This window comes from Falco cherrug, chromosome 4, assembly GCF_023634085.1.
Source record: "Falco cherrug isolate bFalChe1 chromosome 4, bFalChe1.pri, whole genome shotgun sequence".
NCBI classification, from domain to species: domain Eukaryota; kingdom Metazoa; phylum Chordata; class Aves; order Falconiformes; family Falconidae; genus Falco; species Falco cherrug.
This window is the reverse complement of record NC_073700.1, coordinates 24,456,153-24,479,377: the sequence shown is the minus strand read 5'-3', so window position 1 is coordinate 24,479,377 and position 23,225 is coordinate 24,456,153. Positions and strand designations below refer to the sequence as shown.

General features: G+C 35.6%; 1 protein-coding gene across 7 annotated transcripts in view; it reads left to right on the top strand.

The window, feature by feature from the left end:
- NR2C2 (nuclear receptor subfamily 2 group C member 2) overlaps window positions 1–22,205 on the top strand; it is a 45,117-nt gene extending 22,912 nt beyond the window's left edge. For 6 of the 7 annotated variants that reach the window (XM_027811661.2, XM_014283582.3, XM_055707431.1 and 3 more), the window contains 9 exons: window positions 788–935; window positions 2,601–2,694; window positions 3,107–3,240; window positions 4,817–4,994; window positions 6,013–6,134; window positions 6,656–6,795; window positions 9,746–9,883; window positions 11,433–11,538; window positions 13,729–22,205. In XM_027811661.2, the coding sequence (XP_027667462.1) occupies window positions 788–935; window positions 2,601–2,694; window positions 3,107–3,240; window positions 4,817–4,994; window positions 6,013–6,134; window positions 6,656–6,795; window positions 9,746–9,883; window positions 11,433–11,538; window positions 13,729–13,903 (1,235 nt within the window). In that variant the 3' untranslated portion in view covers window positions 13,904–22,205. Of the gene's footprint in view, window positions 1–787; window positions 936–2,600; window positions 2,695–3,106; window positions 3,241–4,816; window positions 4,995–6,012; window positions 6,135–6,655; window positions 6,796–6,875; window positions 8,849–9,745; window positions 9,884–11,432; window positions 11,539–13,728 lie in introns of those variants that run through there. The other variant, XM_055707434.1, reaches the window with a different exon arrangement.
- Window positions 22,206–23,225: the final 1,020 nt, after the last annotated feature.

Sequence of the window (23,225 nt, the reverse complement as noted above, 5' to 3'; positions counted from 1 at the left end):
GTTTTGCCAAGCTGTAGAGGAGTTTGTAAAGTTCAGTGACTTCGATTCCGGCTAACTTGTCGTAATCTGTTTAATAATAATGCCTTAATATTATAAAGATGCACTTTTCATTTCCTTTAAAATTACATTACTGTTTCTTACCATTTTTATTAAAAGAGCTACCACACTTATTTGGCAGATTGGAGACTGAGCTTATTTTATTCCACTTCTCAAGCAGAAATATTTTAAATTCTGAAAAGGTTAGTTAGTTTTTGAATACTGTTCCCTAACTGGGTGCAATGAATGGATGCAAGTGAATTGCATATCATGCAGAGACGTCTCCCAGGGAATTAACCGGCATCTCTCACATAACTTGCCTGTCTTGAGTTTTTCTGGGTTTACTCTGCATTTGTATTGTTTCAAATCATCTGGAGTATGACTGCATCTAACATTTAGGTGTAGCTTTATGTCTAAAAAAAATAAATAAACAATTTGAAAACACATTTTGCAGAATGTTCTATCTTATTAAATGCCAAGGAAGTAGCAAGCTTTGACTCCAGTTCAGCAAAACTTAAAGCAAACGATCAATCTGTAACTTTCTTAGTTTAAAATTTACATAATTATAGGTATTGTAAAATTGGAGCCTATGTCTGTTCAGTCGTCATATTAAATTTTCAGTTTTGCAGTAAGCTGATATACCATAATAACTATGCAAACTGAAATCCTATTGTGATAATTTTAGTTTCTCTTGGTATTTTTCAGCTGAATCATTTTCTTTCAAATTTGCATGCTTTCTGTCTTTATGTAGCGGTTCAAAGTGAAAGAAAGCCTTTTGACGTTCAGCGTGAAAAACCAACCAACTGTGCAGCTTCCACTGAAAAAATCTATATCAGAAAAGATCTGCGAAGCCCTCTAATAGCAACTCCAACATTTGTGGCAGATAAAGATGGGACACGGTGAGTACCTCAGTTTAACAGGTGGTCTTTACAGTTATTATTTGTGCATATTACTTTGCTGGCACACCTATACTCTTCCCCCGCCCCCTACCCCATTCTAAACAATTGGACAGAGATCTCTTTCAGAAATCGTCTGTTTCCATTAGCAAGACCAAACTAGACTCTTCTGCTTCTCATGGAAGTTTTTATGTCTGAATACAGCTGGGTGGTTTTCAGTTCAGAGCTGGCTCATGTCCAGCCGGGTCAAAGCACAGGCGAGTATGTGATACTCAAGCAAAAAGCAGTTAGGCTTACATTGTGATTCATTCAGGTTAGCACTTCTCTGAAATCAAATCTGCTAATGGCAGGCTATGTCTTCCTTCTCCTAAAGACAGTAGTAAAAGAGACTGCAGTGACCACTGATTCAGATTCCAAGAGACCAGTCTCAACAATAGCAAAACAACAGCAGCTTCCTTTACTATACAGAAGATGTTCTGAGATGGTTCCTGTGCTCTCAGCTGTCGCCATAGCCAGTGGGTGTGGAAATGTGTATCATAATAAATAGAGGCAAGATTTCTCTTATCCTGAATAGAATAAAAAGGAACTCTACATTAAATAACACATTGTAGAACTGTAGGTCCAGTTAGTTTATGAGTGGACAATAACCACCTAAAGATACTGGATCTCAATATTCAGGTTTTTATATATTTGTATGTTTCATTTTATGCACACACATATATATATTCTCTGTTGAACAAATGACACTGCAGTTAGGAAGACTGGGATGCAAATTTCTTGGAGAATTTTTTTCCAGTGTTCTTGTTTGCAAATCAGATTGTTCAAAAGTACTCCTTACAGACACATTTGCTAATTTGAGATTTCCTTGTGCCACAGATCCCTTACAGTCCTATAAACAATATTATAGTCATTGAGCACGACTGAAATGTAGGATTCAGATTTGCATAATGCATGATGATTTGCTGCCTGTGATAGTTTGCAATGTTGGGTGTTAGTCTCAGACCCCTTAAACTAGAAATTCCCCGTGGCCTGACCTGTCATTCGTGCATGTAAGTAACAAACTTACCCTTGCTGACTGGAAAGGCTTCCCACTGTCTCCCTAAATTAGACACAGCAAAGGGAAAGGATGTTTGGTCAAAAAGTAGCAGAAGTAAAGGCAGCAGAGATTTTATGCAGACCTTGATTACACAACTGTTCATGACTATATTTTGGAATGCAAAATACATTTTCTTAGCATAACTTCTTAATTCAGTGTTCTCCGTTGTTTAACTTGGAATGCACAGTTACACCTTCCTTCCAAGTCTGATCCATAACTCTGGAGCTATTAAGTGACTTCAGAGAGTGTGAGAAGACAACTTTCCTTAAGAAAGAATAAACCAGCATAAAAAGCAAATGAGGTGACAGCTGTCTGGGGAGTTGCCATTGCTTTTGCACAGGAAAGGAAAATATGTTCCAGTCTTTCTGCCTTTCAAACTACTTTTTGGAAAATTTCAGAAAGACTTAAGTCCTGATGAATAAACTCTGAGTTTCATTAAATTGTTAATTTACTTTTTTTATTTAAATTGTTAATTAATTGGTAATCCTTTTTATTCTGACATAGGCTGTTAGAAATTCTTCTGATTCATGTAAAATGCTGTTGACTGTAACATGCCTTATGCTTTTGAACAGGTCAGCAGGTCTTCTTGATCCAGGAATGCTTGTGAATATTCAGCAGCCTTTGATCAGGGATGATGGAACAGTCCTCCTAGCTGCTGACTCCAAGGTATTATTCTTCAGTTAAGTTCTGAACATATATATTTGTTCAGATTATTTTAGCTATGTACATAGACATTAATAATTCTTGCTCTTGAGAAGATAAGGCTGGGGTAAGTCTCAAGATCTGTACAAATGGAGGTAATAAGCTGATCAACAGCAACATGATTTCTTTTCATGGGCGTATTTCTGTAAAAGGTCAGCCACAGGTAGTTCCCTACATGATGTGTCAGCTGGGGCTAGGACTGATGATTACAGTAGGATTTAAAGATCATTGAGAGATCATTGTTCTTCCTGTAGGTGCTCAGGAGGAAGGAAAAGGTACATAAAGGAAAAAGAATAAGAAGATTAAAACAGGGGGAAATTTACATATGATACATCACCTATAATGTTGATCTACTGACATGGTTCTTCCTTTTTAGGCTGAAACAAGCCAGGGTGCTTTAGGAACACTAGCAAATGTTGTAACATCTCTTGCTAATCTCAGTGAGTCGCTAAATAATGGAGATACTTCTGAAGTTCAACAAGAAGAGCAATCTGCAAGTGAGATTACACGGTATGCTTTTATATTTGCATTTTATTTAGCAGTTAGTGTTCTGTACCGTCTATACTTACATTCATTTGTCAAAGTAATTTGGCATTGTGACACCAAGCACAGTAAAGATTGCTCCCTACTTTCAAACACAAAACCAATTCTTTAGAAATTCAGGTTTGGCTGTTGTCCTCTTGTGAAGAACTGTGTCCTGTGTTATAAATGTAGTGTTCTGCAGCTAGACCAGATTTCATACTGAGGAAAATGATAAATGACTAGTTGGTGACCTTGAGAGACTCTGAGAAATAGCAACACTTCGGTACTGTTTTATATGATAGGCTTGTTACCTGGAAGCTTCTCCTCCACAATGCTCATGCCCTTAGCCCTGCTCTGTATTACTGCAGATCTCTTTTTTGAGATTCTGCTGCCATAATACCTGCTGGGAATGTAGGGGAAATGTAGTTAAACTAAGATTAATAATTTATTTTTTGAAAGTTTAAAAAGAGTTTGAAGTCTTTATTGTCTTTATTAATGAGAAAAATGGGGAAAAGTAACATGGAGTCTTAAAATTTCCAGCAGAGCTTGAGATTTTTATGGTTGGAGTTTTTGTGGTTGTTTTTGTTTGGGGTTTTGTTGGGGGGTGTTGGGTGTTGAAGGACAACATAAATTGGCAGTATAGTGAGGTAAGAAAAATACTTGGTCTCAAACCTGTCCATTGTTTCTCAAGCAGAAGATTTTTAAGAGGAGCTTAACTTCAGGCTTTTTAGTCTTTTTTTATTTAAAATCTTTGAGTGAACTGATACTTAAAAATACTTGACACCGCAAGGTTGACCTAAGTCAAAGTTGCACTCTTTCTTTAAAGCAGAAAAAAATATCCAAAAAACCCTCCTCAGAACTTGACAAAAATACTGGCAAAACAGCACTATACCATAATACTGTCCACTGGTATGACATTGGAGCACAAAAATCTTCTTTAAATCTAAGATCTGTTATTAGCCCAGCTGGTGTATAAAGGAGTCAAGGGACCAGTCTCTCTTACGTTACTGTCAGACAGTTTCTAAGGCTCTGTATGTCCTGTGAGATCAGGAATATCTGGCCATATTGTATCTTACAGACATATTGTCTAGAAGGGAACCACACTATTCTCCGCTATTCCCAGAAATTGTATATCAAGGACTGGGACTGCAGGGTGTTGTCCAGAGTGCATCTGGTCTATAATCCTCACAGAGATCTGTTAAACACTGCAAGATGAGGAGGGTATAGTGAATGGTGAAGTGCAAGAAACACCTTTACTAGTACAAATACTAACATAAACCTATTAGAGCAGGATTTACAGTAGTAAAATGTTTCTGCCTTACAGGGGACATCTTTTATCAGCAATGCACAGGTGGGTCTATTCCTTTTATCGATGTCCAAATAGTACAGAGGGGCTAGGTTGTAATGAAAAGTCTGGCCTTGTGTTTTAGCATAAACAGTTCCTGTATATGTTACCTCTAAGTGAAAATGCTTTATAGCATTTAATTTGACCGCTGTGATTTTTTTTAAGGTGTAAGGAAGCACTCTTTTGCTGTTCATTACTACTATTTTTTTTTTTTTTCAGGGCATTTGATACTTTGGCTAAAGCACTTAATACCACAGATGGTACAACAGCTCATAACTTGGCAGATGGGATGGATCCTACAGGAGGAGGGAATATTCATGTAATCAGTAGAGATCAGTCAACACCAATTATTGAGGTGGAAGGACCCCTACTTACAGATACACATGTCACATTTAAGGTATGTGCTTTGTGCTTCTTTAAATGTCTTACTAAGCAAACTAACACTTAAGACATAACCCAAGATAAGTTTACTGTGTTTTCTTTATTCTTGTATTTAGTTTTGGCAGTATAATCCAGGACAACATCTGCTGTTACAAAGCTTCTAATACAGCATGCAAGAGTGAAAATTGTATCTAAATAGTGTAGGTGTTATTTCATAAGACCTTTCCATAGAGAGAAGAATGCTTTAAAATTTGCTTCACTTTCCAGTGTTGTTGATAATCACTTTCCATATCTTCTATATAGTATGATGCCTTGCTTAGTTAATTTGTAATTCTAGATAGCATAAAGCTTCCATCTAAAAGGCTCCCTCATATAGAGGTTACAGTGCTTTCTTAGATGCTTATCGTTAGACCACTGAAATAGGTCTTGCGTTTTAGAGGTGCTTCAGCTTCAATGGAATACAAACACACAGACGCTGATAAACTCTGTGAGAAACACTAAGGGTGTTCATCTTGCTGTAATCAAATTGCACTGTTTCAAGAAATACAAAGATCATTACTGAAATAAGTAATACTTAATGTAGTCAAACTCTACTAGCTTATTCCTATTAATGGTGTTTTGTGATTGTAGATTCCTATTACATGACTTTGCCATGTAATAGATATTTAGATATTAGGGTTTTAGATTTTATTTTTATTCTTTTTTAAAAAAGTTTTAAAAGATCTTTTATAGCACTGTGATGCTAGCCAACACTCCATAGAACAATGAAATTTATAGAACTATTAAATGAATATTAAAACATTTTAAAGGGAAACATTTGAGCTGTCTCCGGCATGATTTCTTGTCTCCTATTCCCATTTTGCATTCCTTGCTAGTATTAATGAGTTATTCAGTATAGTTTTTCTTTGACAATTTCTTGTCACACAGTTGCTTATGACAGAATGTTTGAATGTTTTTGCTGATTATTTCATTGATAATAACATTTGGTTTATGTCTGAACTGTATATATTGTACTGTACTTCTGGTTTTTGCAGCTGACGATGCCCAGTCCCATGCCAGAGTACCTTAATGTACACTACATCTGTGAGTCTGCATCACGACTACTTTTCCTCTCTATGCACTGGGCTAGGTCCATACCTGCATTTCAAGCTCTTGGGTAAATGGACATACTCTGTTGAATGGTTTGCTTTCTAATGGATTTAAGCACTGATCTGAACACTTTTCAGCTATTTTGAATTTTTAAATGATGGTATTGTTTAATTTTAAATGAATTCTTTACAATGTGTGAAGAGTATGCAATATTCTCTCCTTTTTGAAGAATACAATAGAAGACTGCAGAGGAGATTACTATATCAGATATTACTGCAGTGACAGAAACTAAAGCCACATCAAAAGCAAGCATTTTAACGTGTAGAAATATATCTTGGTAAAGAATTAGTGAGCATCATTTTACAGTTAACCTGAAATAGTTCCCTGTAGTCAGCCTATTGCTGCTTTTTGCTTTTTGAAATATTTGTAATATGCTAATATATGCCTTTTTAGTAAAGTGCTTTGCAAAACAGTAATCCTTATTATGAATTGTTATAATTAACATAATTATAGGTTATATTAACATAGGGTAATACCAACCTGATATGAAAACTACCTACAGTTCTGTGATTTTTCTGTTGTTTATAGGCAGGACTGTAATACAAGCCTTGTGCGTGCTTGCTGGAATGAGCTGTTTACCTTAGGCCTGGCACAGTGCGCACAGGTGATGAGTCTGTCTACTATCCTGGCAGCTATTGTCAACCATCTCCAGAACAGCATACAGGAAGGTATGTGTTCAGTGTGTGATTCTTACACATGTTCAGTCCTGTCAACACCACAGGAACGCTTATATAACATTTCTCGCTAGGTGTTTCCTATTGAGTGGGAGAATTGTTCCCCGGGATCCAGTGGGAGAAGCCTCCTCTTGCATAATTACCTTTCCTCTGGTGATCTGTAACTTTTGTTGCACTCACAGAGATCTCTGTGGGACAGAAGTGCCCATGGAAGAAATGGGGATAAGGCTGGGGGATGTATTCTCCTGTCTTCTACATCTGACAGGCAGTATAGAGAAGGACGAGTACATCCTGAAGTCGGGTATGCTCACAGAGCTTTCCTCCCATCCAGATGTCATTTTTTTTTCCCTCTTAGAATGTCTTCTTCCAAACCACACCAGACTTTTTTCCTTCCAGAATTTTCCTTCTCCTCTTTGCAGCATAAAACTATAGCATTTGCCAACTCACAACAAGAATATTCTTGCAAGTATAATGGTCTTGGATATTGCTATAATGTAGTAATGATTAATGTATTTTGCAGTACCATTTGAAGCATTAAATAACCTACTTGCTTGACACTCTTAAGAAGTTTTATGTAATTATTATTTTTTTTTAATTCATTATTGGCATGTTGATGGTTATATCTAGAATGGATGGTAATCTGTTAGGGATGGGTTGGTTTTATTTTTTTTCCATTCTTTAAAGATGCTCCCCATCAATATGATTGATTAGTGTGAAAATAGCATTCCATTTTTAATAGGAGGAAAAATCAATACTAGCAGCTTTAAACTCTGCAAACACAGCATATCACATGAAAGCTCGCTGAAATTTAAATGTGAGTTAAAAGTAGTTACACAATACTATTTGGTGCCAATTTGTTTTACTTTTGTGGTGCCATTAATTGTGCACGCAGCAAAAATTGGAAAATAGGCTTTTATTGAGGAGAGTAATAGTTGACTGGAATTATAAAATGTACAAAAGTAGATAATCTGAGAAGAAGTGTTTAATAGCCTTAAGTCCTAGTAAAGTAAATTTGCTTTAATCTGCTTTATTAGCTTCATTATAATAAAATAAATCAGACAGAAATTGATTCTTAAATGGATAGCATGCTTTCATACTGAATACAGGGTGGGGGGTGAGATTTTTTGTTGTAAATTAAGAGAGCCTGGACAGCCCTCAAAATACAACATACTGATGCTCCTTTTCTACAGAGAGAGGTGAGAGTTTAAAAGACTAATATGGAAACATGCACATTGTATGTTCTGCAGAGTTAGGCTTTTAATTATATCTCTGTCAGAATAAATAGGTCTATGTCTTTCACCTACACCCCAGGCAATGAGGTTTTGGAGGAGTAAGTGGTGGGGCTGTTACAGCCTTAAGCTGGCTCTACTTCTGTTTCCATGTCTCAAAAAAGAAAAAGATAAATTTTTTTGTTCAGCAACCTGTACTTCCAGTCATACCATGTTACCTGAGAGTGGCCAAGAAAAGAGGATGATTTGTTTTATTATGATTTGTTTATTATTTATTTATCTATTCTCTAAAGTTATCATACTATATTGTGTATTATAACTTTAAAATTCAAAACAGAGTGAAGAAATTTCAGAACTTTTATCTAGGAAGCATATTAGTGATGAGGCTATCTGGAAACTCTGGAATTCCAGTTCACTTTTCCTGAGTATTTCTGCACCATTGCTTCCCACTTAATACAGAAATAAAAACATTACATCATGTCTATCTTGAGCCATCTTGAGTAACTAAAAACTCGTATCATAATTCATCTATTTTGGAAATGTAGATTATGCTTTCATTCTTATTTCAAGACATCGTGCAAAAAATGTTTCTTCTGTTCAGTCTTTATTGTGGTTTCAGAAAATACGTAAATTAGTTACAAATTACATCAAAGATTTCATGTAAGGCACACAAGTCTAAGCAATCATATGTACTATTGACTGGACAGGCAAAGTTAGAATATTCGAGTTATTATGATATGAAATTTTAGCATTAGAGATCTTGACTGGAATAAAATTATTCTGATGTGTTTCTCAAGAAAAGGATTTATCCCTTGTGAACTGACTTATCTCTGAAGTTTGATAATAGTAACTATTAATTATATATTTATATATATTATTATATATATTTTATATATAAAATATAATATAATATAAATAAATAATATAAAATTCGTCTTAATGTGATCTCTACGGTTTTCATTCTTTGACTAGTCTGCAGATATGCCATCGGAGAGAAGGTGGTATTTACCAAAACAGAAATCTCTCTCTCCCTAGCTGAGCCGCTAATACCACTCAGTTGTAACTTATCCACAAATAATATATATGTTTGTTTTTTTTTTAAATCAACATCTTAAGAAAGAATATTAAGCCAACATAACATGATGTTTCAAACACTGGAAGAATCTGTGTACATGTATTTGAGTGAATTTACCCCATCAGAAGGAAAGAAGACTTCACCACCGTAAATGAAAAATTAACTTCTAAAAGTACAGATAGAGGGAAAAGTAGCACTGTTGTTCCTGCTCTTGCATTCACTTCCGGAAAAACTACCTCATTACTGTTTGAATTTAAAATTAAGATTACATGATAGCATTTGTTTTGTGCTTTTGTTCATTTCCAGAATCACTCTAGCCATTTGTAGAATAATTCATCATAATTTGAGAGTCTCTGCTCAGAACAGTACATCACTGGAACTGGATTGGTGTTGCAGATTATGCTGTACTGGCAAAATTATGCAAAAGTGTTAACATTCTGTTTGCTAGCCCTATGTCTGACTCAGCTTTATAAATCTTCACTTCCGTAATTGTTTAGTCCATCCTTATGTTAAGTGGTTTTAAGATCGCAGATGACACAAAAGACTTTAAAATGTCACTTCATTTCTTTTATAAAAGGATATTGGTTAATATATCAGATGTACTTGCTCACATGAAATAGCAATCAGTATCTTTTTGTAGATAAACTTTCTGGAGACAGAATAAAGCAAGTCATGGAACACATCTGGAAACTTCAGGAGTTCTGTAACAGCATGGCCAAGCTTGATATTGATGGATATGAATATGCATACCTTAAAGCTATAGTCCTCTTTAGCCCTGGTAAGGAATTTAGTAACCACATCTTTTCAAATAATAAGCATTCATATGTTAATGTTTTAACAGGTGTTTTTTTATGAGACTAATGTCTTGAGTTGAGACTGATCTGTTAAGCTGCAGATAAAATGATTGTTCCACCATAATTTATCACAAAAAATACACACTTTAAAAATAACTTCAGAGCAACATATCCATGTTATTTACAGTTCCAATATATCAGGTATTTCCTGTACACCCACCTTAGAAGACTAGACTCTCAATTATCTTCAGCTGAGAATCCATGAGTAGTAAGTTATCTGGGATGTGTATTCACAATATTAGTGAAGTAAATGGCAGGAAGGATTAGAGGAAATACATTCTCACAGTGACAGAAAGAAATTGTCTTCAATTTCAGTATTTCTAATACACTCATAGGAGGGATTGCTGAAATATGAGCAGAAATACAACAGTATTTCATATGGAACTTCCACAAAATCTCCAAAACTAAATGTAAACCAGGCTGTCTTCCATTTGTTACCAAAAAAATAACAGCAGACAACTAATACATGATTAACAGTGTTTATGAGATATGAGGATTTACTCAAAGGAGACACTTGAGATTTTCTGGAATGATAAGGTAAGCACATTAAAGAAATGGGAAGTGATAGTGTCTTCAGCAAAGGTGGAGAAATGTTCCTAGGACACACAAAGGTTAATTTATAACTGCTGACAGGCTGACTGAAAGGGAAAGTCTTGCTCAGAGATGTAAATTATTTACTTTAATTCAAAGGTGTTTACTACTATGAATTTAACAAAATACAAAGAAAAGGAGTATCTTGTTTTATCAGGGTGTTTTGGGTGGTTATTTTTTTGCATTGTTACTGTTTTTCTCTTTGTAATAAAACTTACTTTTTTTAGAATATATTAGTATCCAGAAATTCACTTTTGAAATTTTTTGCAGACTGCAGCATTTGGGTTAAGTTTATTAGGGTCTTTATTCAAGTTGGAAGAACAAGAAACTCTCCAAACTGAAGCTAGTGCTGTCCCATTTCAAGGGAAAAGCCCTTTGAACACAACACCAAAGATATTTGGGCATAGTCAGATGTGTTATTTTCTAAGTTTTTCTGATCATGTGACTTTCTTTAAGGAGCTGACCCAGCTGGAATTAAAACGTGAGACAGACTTGGGAAGGTCAAGAAATTGATTTGTCAAGAAAACAACTGTAGATACTGCTCAGTCAGCATAGTTAGTCAAAATCACAGAGGCAAACACATCTAAAAAAGCAAGGTAGCAAGGTTAGAAACATAAACTAAGAGTGTCATTGCCTGGGACATACCTGCAGGCTTAATCTTTTTCCACTTCCTTGTGGATACATACAGCTATATAGAGAAAACTGAGCAAGCTAATTCTGAAGCCAGAAGCAAATGTCCAGTTGAATGGTTTCCTTTATACAGCTAACATGTTGAACATCACAATACAAGAGAATGAAATTATATGTGAGAATCTGGTAACTACATATATTTCACAAGGTATAGGGAAACAGCTGACATACAGAAATGTTTTGTTTCTTTAGATCACCCTGGTCTGACCAGTTCAACCCAAATAGAAAAATTCCAGGAGAAGGCACAGATGGAATTGCAGGACTATGTACAAAAAACCTATCCAGAAGATACTTATAGGTATTTATTGTCTATAGTACCCAAAGTAATGTTGTGGGCTGTAACTGGCAAAAGTACAAAAATAGCATCATTGATGTAAAAATTTCCTTTCTGACATCTGTTCTTTTTTGACATCTTGTCTTGTTGATGAGAAAGAAACAGAACCTTGTTCATAAAAGCAAGCAGGTTTGTTTAAAGATAGGTAGAAGCAAGAATACCTGTATAGCTTCTTCCATGTAAATCAAACTTGAGGGAATTCTGGGGGTTTTTTTGTGGGGGTGGGGAGTCTCATTGCCATGTTTAGAAAAGTCAACAGACTTACTTTATTAGAAGTCTCAAGAATAACTAACTTCTTTAAGTCAAACTGCCTCCTTTTTCAAATTAGTTGTCAAAGAGGCTTTGAGATAATAAAAGGTGATTATCATCCTTTAAATATTTGTCAAGTTATATATGCAGAAAAGTATTAAAACTGTCAGTATATAGACCTTGGAGAAGTGACGATTACATGTGGGGAACAGTAACAAACTCTTAAGCTTCTATTTACAAGAAATTCCATGACCTACTTATTTTCTCCTTTGGTTTTTTTTTTTTAACATTTCGAAGGACTTCTCTTTGAAAGTATCCAGCTTGGTTTTTCACCTCTCAACTGTTTCTGTTTCTTACTGGCTAGAAATAATTACCCTATCTTCTAACAGTCTCCATCAAAACTTTAATTTAAACTCCATCAACATAATGATTCTCTGCACTGCAAGGGAAATTCTAATTTTTGTCTAGCAATATACCCTAGAACACATTCTCTTTTACTGTGAGAGGTATCCCCATGTAAAGAAGCATGCAATCCCATACGTTTAAGTCAGGTCTCAGTAGTGTAGCTTTAAAAAACAAAACAAAACAAAAGTCTGTAAGAGAGCTCTTTTCCCATCTCAGAAACCTGTTTCTGCATGCATCTTGCAGTTAACATTGTGTGGGGCAACCGAAAGGGCATCAGGATTCCTAGTTAGGTGTGGTGAAGATGGGATTATCTACTTCAGAAATATCCTCAAATCCCACATTCTTATTCAGTGTACAGTTCAGTTATTCTAGTTAGATGGACGAGAGCTGGATATCTGCTATAAAAAGAAATACAGAATTTGTTCTGTATACTTATTAGTGGCTCAAGGAAGAAAATCAGAGAGTTACATTTCCCAAACAGTGTGCTGTAATGTAATTGATATTGTCTGTATCAATAAGTTTAGAGTACAAATCTGATTATTTTTTAACAACTGAATGCTGGCTGGCACAAATTCAGATAGAAGCACAGGTGTTGTAATTTTCACAAAACCAGCAGCATATTTTGAATCTTTTTGCAATTTTCCCCTGAAGTTTTCAACATGTGGTATATTAGCAGGATGGACCTTATACGTGTTCTCCATAGATAGTAAAGCATTTTCCAGAAGCCTGTGTTCAGTGCTGCCTGAGGTATGCTATTACGTGGCTCTGGTTCAGAAAATTTGTTTATCTAGCCATTTTTGATATACATCTGCCATATAAACACGGCTGATACACTTTCATCACTGTACTAAATTCCAAATGCATTAAAAGTCTAGAAATTCAATACGATCATTTTAGTTTACTGGATGTCTGATAACACCCTGGTATGTAAAAAACCCACAGCATTTGGCAAAAAGTATGACTAAGCACATCCCTCCACCTTTTCTCTTCAGAAGCAGATTCTCTTGTTTCCTCCTATATGCATCCAGTCCCTTTTTTGCTATCTGATTTGTCATTAAGTTGCTAGGCAACTGAGGACTATGCTGTTTATTGTTTAAATTTTAATTAAGCATTTTACTCTTAAAATTGTGCAAATGTTCTCACTAGTCAGTATGACTATTATTAGCCTCAGCACTGTCCTGAACTATGAAGTGCTTCCAGAGTTGGGAATTTCAGAAGTAGACCTGGAGAACTGTGTGTTTTTACATACCCGTTGTATCCAGAAAGGGCATTAATATGTCCTTTTCATTGGAAAACCACAAAGAAAGATGGGGGGCTTTTTATTTCACTTGCAGGATAGAAAAGCAACCATTCTTTTTGTGGTAGCTCAGTTAGCTTTAATTGCCTCTTTACTCCCATTCATGAGTTATGGTAATAATAAAAGCAGATCCAGCTCTTTAGCCACAAAGTACTTTAAACTGGTATTATATGTATTAATAATCCACTGAACTTCTTTTTCAGGCTAGCCCGGATTCTAGTTCGCCTGCCAGCACTTAGGCTGATGAGCTCTAGCATTACCGAGGAACTATTTTTTACTGGTCTCATTGGAAATGTTCCCATTGACAGCATAATCCCCTACATTCTCAAAATGGAAACAGCAGAATATAATGGCCAAATAACTGGCACGTCTGTGTAGTGGGAACACCACAATTTGATGGATTGAAGTAATTTTCGTAAAAAACATACAATTACAAAGTTAATAGCATTTTGGTATGTTCAAATGTTTCCAACTTATTACCAGTTTCCTATCAGATTTCGCCTTGTCTGTTTGCTGACATTGACAAAAATTTAAGCAGCTATTCAAAGACCTGCTATTGGACCTTTTCTGCCACAAGGAATATTTTTGATGCCTTTCATTTAAAAGGCTATAGATTACTGAACATACTTTTCACATGCTTTGTATTTAGAAATTATCAGTGGTTAAAAATAGAATTTTATAATATCAGAGATTAGTAATAAAATTACTTTAAAAGTAAAAAAGAACAGTATGTATATATTTAAAAATATCCTTGGAATTAATACCTAATAAATGCCAGGGTATAATACTAGCACTTTGTAAGCACTTCTTGTCAAAGCGATGATGTCATCAACATCCTGCTTATGAGTATGGAAGATGAAAAAAATTGCATATGTCCTTAGTCAAAATGCTAATGATTTCTGTGAAAATGTAGAATGCTACAGGAGACAATCATTTCTTCTACAAAGTCACTTGCTTTTTTGCTAAGAAATATTAATGTGGATTCTTAAATCAGATACCCACATCATATGAAACTATAATCTGTTAATTAGTGCAGTTGTAATTCACAGTATGATGCAGTCATAGTGACTATGATGTGCTATAGTAATTACCCAAACTAGGAGAAAAAAAATTTATTTCTTTCCACAGTAGCGATGAAATATTCAGGTTCCTTAAAGTTTCTATTCAGACCTACACAGCCATGACAAATGTTATTCTAAGAGGAAGCCTTTTGATTGTGGGGGAAATCAGTCATTAACTGGAAAGAACAGTCACTTTCAAGTACAGCTGTGTGATGCTCTTTGAGTATGCTCTTTGTTATTTCCAAATTTACTTCTTCTCTCTGTACTCCTGAACACCCTCATCATCCAGACAAAGGTACAATTTAAAATCTTAGATGTGTAGAACCTGGCTGTCAGCAAGAGTATATTAAAAGCTCTCTTCCTTTGTTTCTTCCCCGCCTCCCTCCCCTCCCCTGACGGAGCACTCCCAGTTTTGCAGAGCTTTCAACCTTCCTGTGACTCAGTTTGAAACTGAAACACAGTCAGGATTGACATTCGGTCATGTACAGTGGAAGATAATGTCCAATGTACCATGGAGTTGTAAAATTAACTACTTTGTAATTGTCTACAGTGATGAGCCATCAATATGTTTCCTAGTGTTGGCCATTAGCTGCTAGCATTGCTTCATTTTAGTATAATTTATTATTGTTATTGACATTAAATATTTTAAACAATCGAAGCTTAAAGAAAAGTCATGGCAATTAATACTGTCATCTGATCCTGGCTCATTAGACACATCAATTATTGTAATTATTTGTATGGTAGGTAGAGGCATTTTCTACTTGTGTATTTATATGTAACAAAAATCTAATGATAAGTTAAGCACTTTTGGTTTTCTTTTGTTATTGACACTTAATTAGAAACACCAGCCAGGTTGGTGTTTGTGTCTTTTAAGGGTCTGAATTGTAGCCAAAAGATGAGGCTTCTGATGTAATGAAAAGTCCTTACCTGGTATACTTCATTCTCATTAGAAGGCTCACGTTTGTAGCACTCATTGTGATATGGAAGGCTATTTAATTTTAGCTTCTGGATGCATTACAGTCTTCTACAGTTACCATTGTTACAGCATTCAGAATCTTCTTTTCTCCAAAGGGTGTTACAAAAAGTCCAATATACATGCAGAGATTTGTAATATTGCACTTTTGTTTCTCTCAGCTTTTACTGTAACAAATGAAATTGTCATATTTTTAATGTGATGGAAGGTCCACACTCAGAATGTTAAGTCAACTGGAATGCAGAATTTTGTACTAGCTGTTTTATTGCAGTGTAACTTCTTGTGTGATTGTGTCCACGCTCCTGATGCAAAGTCCCTGTTTTAAAGTTACACAACTTAAAAGTTAATTGTGATATTAATGTCAGAAGAAGTAGCTACCTTGGAAAGAACTGTGGCTGGTTTTGATAAAATTTAAAATTTTATCGCATTATGTTATTGTTGTTCTAAAGTATTATGCATAGAACTATTGTGATATTTTCATTGCAAAAAAGATTATGCAGGTTAATTTGCTTTCAGTATTCTGTAAAAATCATTTAAGCAGGTAAGTAAGCATTGTTAATTACAAATTAAATACTCCTTAGCACAAAACCTAGCCACTGGAATCTTTTTTCCCCAAATGCGAATGTACACCAGCTGGCTTTTTCATTACAAACATAATTTAAACTTCCAATTTTTCAAGTAACCAAGGGCCCCATTTTTGTGCAAAAATTTGTTTTTCTAACTTTTCTTACTTGTGCTGTGAGCATAACAGTTCAGGAAACAAAATAAAGCCACTACAGTTTTTTGGGAACAGAGGGATCGCATGAAGCAAAATGTATGCATTGCATTACTTTTGTCAATTAAAATGGTAAATATCATGCAGCTCTGTTTACAAATAAACTACACTCCCCACAAATGCAAGACCACATAATGATATCCTTCATCCATCTCTAGCAGTCACATACTCTGCCAATAGTTTCCAGGACTTTAGGGACAAACTATTAATTTGTGTTAATGAAGTAACAACAATGCAATCCATATCTAGGGTTGGTTTATTGTGCATGCATTTAATAGGTGAAATGTTCCATACTGAAGATTCTGATATTACCACCTAAAAGCTGTAAAGTCTCTCTTTATATAGCATCATCAGCATGATTTGCTGGCTTGCATTTGTCAGAACCAAGATAATTTAGTCCTTATGCCATTAACAAAAAGTACTTTCTCTAACTGTACACTGTTAGGATTCCACTTATGACTAATAGTTTGGACTGTAGAAATGTGGAGAGCATATGGTATATCCTAGAGCTTAAGAATTACTCAGAATCTAAATTTTTTTGCATATTGGAATATTAGCTATAAATAATTAGATAGATGTGATGAATAACCTAATCTTTCTCACTCAAGAGAAGTTATTTTTGATATTAATATCAAAACAACACAAGCTGTTTTGTAACAGCTGCTCAAGGGCTGTTACAAAAATGAGCCAGATTTGGCATATGATGGAGAGACACTGAAAGGAATCACTTAAAACACTGCTACATAAAAATATAAACCCTGTTCTCCACCGCAGTAGGGCTTCTTTGTGCTAAATTCCAAGTGTAATCACAGACTGGTTGAGGTTGGAAGGGACCTCTGAACATCTGGTCCAACTCCATGTTTTGAAACTATCTCTGCAGAAAATACTGCAGTGCTGATGTAGTTCTTTTCATTTCCGAGGTTTGTTTCATCGCCTCTGCCAGTAACTGGAAGATGGTAACAGGCTAATCTTACTAGCTTTACTTTTAAATTAATTTAATTTTGTTTCTTCTTTGCAAGTGCAAACTTTTGCTTATGAATATGGGGCGGGAGAGTTTTTTATTATGGTAACAATTATTGAAAAACTGTTTCTTAAGTATGGAAATAGTTTTTGTTTTCATAAAGGCCAAATTTCAATGCCAAACTTCTGTTTACAGAACTAGGAATCAAGGGGTCACTGAAAGTGATTCTAAGAAAAGTGTCATCTCACTGATCCTCTACTTGGTGCCTAAAATCCACTCTCCAAGATTTTCGAGTCCTGTTTCTGCTGCTCTTGAAATGAAATTATTTAACTCAGTAGAAATACAGTGATAAACTATCTGATTATATCTATGTGCACTTGAGCATATGTGTATATTGGTAATAATTCATTCAGACAAATGTTAGAATTCTATGCTGACTGAAACTGTGGCATGCAGGGGGTGGTCATGAAGCAGAGTAATGTTCCTTCTCAATGTGCTTCATTGGTTTTCTAACTTTTGAGAAGGAACTGGATTTGAATCTTGCAGATAAAAAGAACAGCGGTCAACAATTGTGTAGGAGCATTTTGGGTTAACTTTGTAATAATGATTTTTATTGCATTTGTGGCAAGGGAAAGAAGGACTACTACTTCACTTCCATTGATTTCCTTACACTGAACTAAAGAGATGCTGAACTGAGACCGTGTGCAAAAGTAATCTTTCTCTGCCTATTTACATGGTTTGTAAATCAGATACAATGCTTTTGGTGCCAGGTGGAGTTACTCTGGCATGGACCTGGTAGAAGAGGAAAAAATAAATCTCCAAGGAGAGATCCTTCAAAGAGATCATACAAGCCTTTATTTTAGATGCCCAAAAATGTTAGTTGTTAAGGAAGCTTAGTTTTCAGAGCACTCTGGGGCAAGAAACTATTGTTGGTCACCACTGATTACTTGGTATCTTTTGCCAAGTCTTTTTTTTATCATTGACTGAAGCCCTTGGCCCTCAGGGCAGCTGCAACACCTCTAGTCAACAGCACTGACTCAAGACTTCTATGTTGAATACAGCTGGCTCTGCGTTATCATTATAGTACCCTTTGGCAGAGGGCATATTCTGAGGTGTAATAGGGAAAACAAGTCAGGGCTGAAGCTTCCAGGCGAAACCAGTTTCCTGACTGTTTCTTCTTTGGCAGAGACTAAAACTTCAGTGATTTCATTCTTGTGTATAGTATGCAGGGCTTCTGCAGACTCCCGAATGATTTCATCCAAGATACTGAAGATGGTTCTTTTTCAACTACACTTGCCCATCAGAGAAACACAGAAATAGCAGGCAAACAAGTAGGTTCCCATCTGTCATGGTAGTTTGCCACGCTACCATACAACAGCCAGGACAGCTACTGCGGTGGTTTGCTCTGATGATAAGCATGGGCCTGCTGCGAGAGCAGCACACATCTGCAGTCCTAATGCCTCCGTATATCCAGGGAGAATCGACAAAATGAGGCCATGTTCACCCTGTAGACAAGAGTAAGGGGCAGAGGAAGGACGAATTGCCAGCTTCTACTGATCCTGAATGACAGAAAATTAGTTTAAAGAACAGCTTGATATGAAACATTACAAGAGGGCATGGCAAAGGGGAGAAAATGAAAACATTTACTTTTTGCACCTCTTAATTCTAAAGTTCCTGACTCATTTTAACAGTAAAGTTTCCTGAACTAAGTTCAGGCTTATTGTTTGATGAAAAATGTCATAACCCCTCTTGCTAGATAATGCTACAACCCTGCTTCTGCTGTAGTCAGTGTTGTCAACATTATATGGGAAGTTATTTGTGCAAAAAAATTCAGAACATTATTTATACTGAGGTTGCAAGATAAAGGAAAATTCTTCATAAAGTTTAAGTGCTCTAAGTCTAAATAATATTAGACTTGGAAAACATCAAGCCCCAGAATTACCTTATTACAGAGCTTTTTTGTTGTGGAGTCATGCCAAGTTCTTCACAGATACTGTCATAATGTTCTGTAATTCCCACAGCCTGTTTTATTGTCTGAGTTACATCAATGCTTTGAAAGTGGCTTACTATTGTTAAATTCATGCCTGTCCTCATCCTTTTTAAAGGGTTTGATAGATTTTTGCATATCTTTATTTTGTGCCTCCCACTGTTGTGCATTTCTGCGTGTTCAAGTCTAAACCTCAAGCAGCTAATGCATATGTACATAGTTGTATGTATGTGTGTATGAATGTATATGTTTATACCTATCCGTCTAAATATATTATGTACAGTGTATAAAAAGGTGTAGTGTATGTATATATGTACAGATATGTAGCTGTGCATTCATACCATTCTGTATGTTAAAGCTTTTCATTCATTTGTTGATCCAGAGCTTCCTAGTTTTAATTTCTTAGTCCAAAATAAGCCTTGTTTAAGCAGGTGAATCCTCATGAATTTCAGAGCTTTGCACCTTTTTCTAAACTCAGCCTGAATTTAGCATTTTCTGTTCAGAACTGACAAGTATATTCTGTCAATCTTCTGGTTTTTACGTTACTCCCTTTACCTTTTCTCATTTGACGCGTAGAATTCTGCCAGTGAATAGTTAATCAAACATATAATGTATGTTAACAACAATAAATAAATACAGTCATAGAAAATACTTCCCTGTTTTCAGTACGTAATCATTCTCTTTCCAGCTTCTGAGAGACTTTTTTGTAAATTTTTATTTTGCAGTGAAACTTGGTAAGAGATTGATTTTTTCCAAGTGTTCAGCAGGGACTAATCGGAAGAGAACCAAGTTGCCCTTTATCACTGAACTGTTGCACACAGAATAGGATGCAGTGGATGTTGTTGAAAAAATCAATGCTCATATTGCCGTAATTATAACCATGAAACCAAACCGTTAATTAAACAAAGACTATGTGACTATGTCCTCTCTTCAATAAAACAACATTTTTGTTACAGCGGTAACCAAATAAGAGGGAGATTACAGTTAGTTTATTTCTTAGCAAGCATCAAGACTTACTCAGGATCTTCACGATGCATTTCAATTAGTATATTCATTTCCCACGGTTATTCTCTTTATTAAGGTCTACTTAAACTAAACAAAGCTGGTTAGTTCATTTAGCTGTCAGACTAGTGTCAGTTTTCATGTTCTGTCCTTTCCTGAAACTGTTATCTGTGCGGATCTTTCAGTGTGTGTGTGAAGTTCCCATTGTTCACGTGGGAGCTGGACACATGGAGCATTTATGAAGTTGGACTTGCAGTAAGACAACTTATTACTCATAGGGAGTATTCAAACATCTAAATTATCAAAATATAAGTAGTTCTTGTTCCTTTTCCCTTCTGATGATTTAAGTTACAAAGGAAGCCTTTTGTAAAGTAATTCTATTGAGCATTTCACAGACTGCGTGGGGGAGTAGTTCAGCAACTCTTGTTTCTGTCATATTAAAAATGTGAAGTGGAATTTTCTGGGCATTTATTTCTACCTTTTGTACTCAACGGGGCAAAGATGTGTGTATGTTTAAGCAGGCAAGGAGACACCAATTAAAATAAGCGTGCAAGAAGCTGCATTAAACAAAAGCACAAGTCTCTTGGGGTCAGGCCTTCTGCTCGTGAAGTCTTTGCTGTGGAAAATGCTAAGAATGCTCTCTGTTTCTTACTATATTGTTTACTAAGCATTTGTAGTAAGCTTTTGTTTCAAACCTTATTTTTGAGATTTTCAGCAGGAAAATTACTTAAATTAATGGCAGGAATTCCTGTGACAGATGGTTCTTCATTGCTGTCTTGACAATCAGTGCTGTTTGAGTAATGTTTGCTTTCCTCTTTATTAGAGGCTGAATGGAAACCTGAATATCTATTAACGTCATCGTACTGCAGTAACATTTTTAAAGATTGGGAAGCCAAATGGGGTACTGATCAGGATTTAATCTGTTTCAAAATTAAATTGTCAGTTTAGAAAAAAGGGTATTTTAAAATTGTGTACTTGTTTTATATACATGTTGAATTGTTTGTATTCTGAAGGACAAAACATGCTCAGATTTAAGCGGCAATAAAGGCTCTGTTGTAGTATTATGTGGAAACTGTACAATGTGAAATCAGCTCTCTCTATTTTATCACAGAAGGCAAAAGTCTGAGAAGCATACCTACTGCCAGGTATCTAACACCCCTGAATAACTGGCTTCTCGTACATTTTTTAATGATCTTAGATAAATGATAAGAGGACACAGGTCCATTAAAAAGTATTTTTGCTGGTTGTGGGTTAAAAATAAGACTGAATAAATTTCAAATTAAAAGGATATTCTTTAAGAAGAAAGCACGTTACTTAAAGCATGTATGTTAAAAATCTCAGATATGGAAACGACATTGAATGTGGGAATATTCTTAATAACTAATCTGTATGCCAAAGTACATTGCAAGTCAGTGTTCAAACAGTTCCATAACTGAAAAACTGCATTTTGTCTAAGTGTTGTATCTATTTGGCATACCAGGATGTTCTGAGCTCCTACAAAACCAGCAAATTTTTATAAAAGCAGTGATCTACTCTTCATTCCTTGGGGTATTTTCTGGAAGTCTCTGTTTGTTATAATCAAGAAAACTATTGTTTATGTTACTATATTTTAATGTCAAGTTAAAAATATTGCAAAAATTGTTAATTTCTCACAGCTGCTTTTCTGAAATCAGCATTGTTATGTGTGATATCATTAAAAAATAACAGCATGTTCTTTTTCTTAATCCCTGTTTTATATCTAAACAACGTCTTCAGTCATGAAGAGGAATTTGCATTGTTGTGTTTGTATATAGAGTATTGCAGTGCATGATTTAGGTTATGCATTTTATTAAATGCTGTTTAAATGTGGCATTATATTGTTGTGGCTTACTACTACTACCTAAATGAGGTTTATATCATTAAAGAGAACTACAAATATAAATGCATTCTTGAGTTTTGTTTTAAGTTCACTTCATTTCTTCTTAAACATTAGGTGTTTAAGCCAAATACATAATTTGAGGGGAGAAAGTGTTTTCCTTTCACTACAGTGATTATCTTAAGAGTGATTTAATTGGGCCTAAAATGGAAGATAAATCCCATGAACCTTACTGACACCAGGCAGCTACTTCTAGGAGAAGGACCTTTTCCTAAAGGTTTTAATTCATCTTCTTTAGCCTTCTGGTTTTAGTTTTGTGGGTTTTTTTGGAGGAGATAGATAGATAGCTATTACTAGGAAATGCTTTGTGTTTACTTTTACCTGGTCGTTCCTTCCTGATCCCCAGGTTATAAAATAAGGCAATTCATTGGGTCTGGTTTTAGTTCCCTTCACACACAGTTTATAATAGAGGTAATGAATTTGGACTCTATTGCGAACAGTAAATGCATCCTCCATGTATGTATATGGAGAAGAGATATCGTTACCTGAGTTTCTTGTTGCTGCTCTTAGAAACTGTACAACTTAGAGGTTTCACTCAGCAGAAAGGAGGGTCACCAGGCTTTAGGTTTCAGCTGTTGAATCCTGGTGTCTAGAGAGAACTAAGCAGGGGAGGGAGGGAAGTCCTTCTCATTCAGCGGCCTACTGTGAACCAGGTCTTGTTGCCCAAGTTTGAGAAGGTTGTTCTTCTTGCCAACTGGAACAGTGTCTACGCCACACAACACTCCATTTGTTATACTATCCTCTGCAGAACAGCCAGAAAGGAAACAACAGGCATTTTGAAAAGCGCTTGATAGTCAAGGTCAGTATGCACCAACGGAAAGTCACGCAGGACTTGTTTCAGAGCATGTGTGTGCCCTGTGCATCGAGTTGGGCAAATTTTTCTTAAGCACAAAATGCATGTTTTGCATTTCACAGAGCTGCCTGCCACGTTACAGACAAAAACGTACATTCATTCAGGCCGTGCCAAATAATGTATTAAATTAAGTCGCTTTTTTAACCTGCTTAAATGAAAGTTAATGGGAGGGG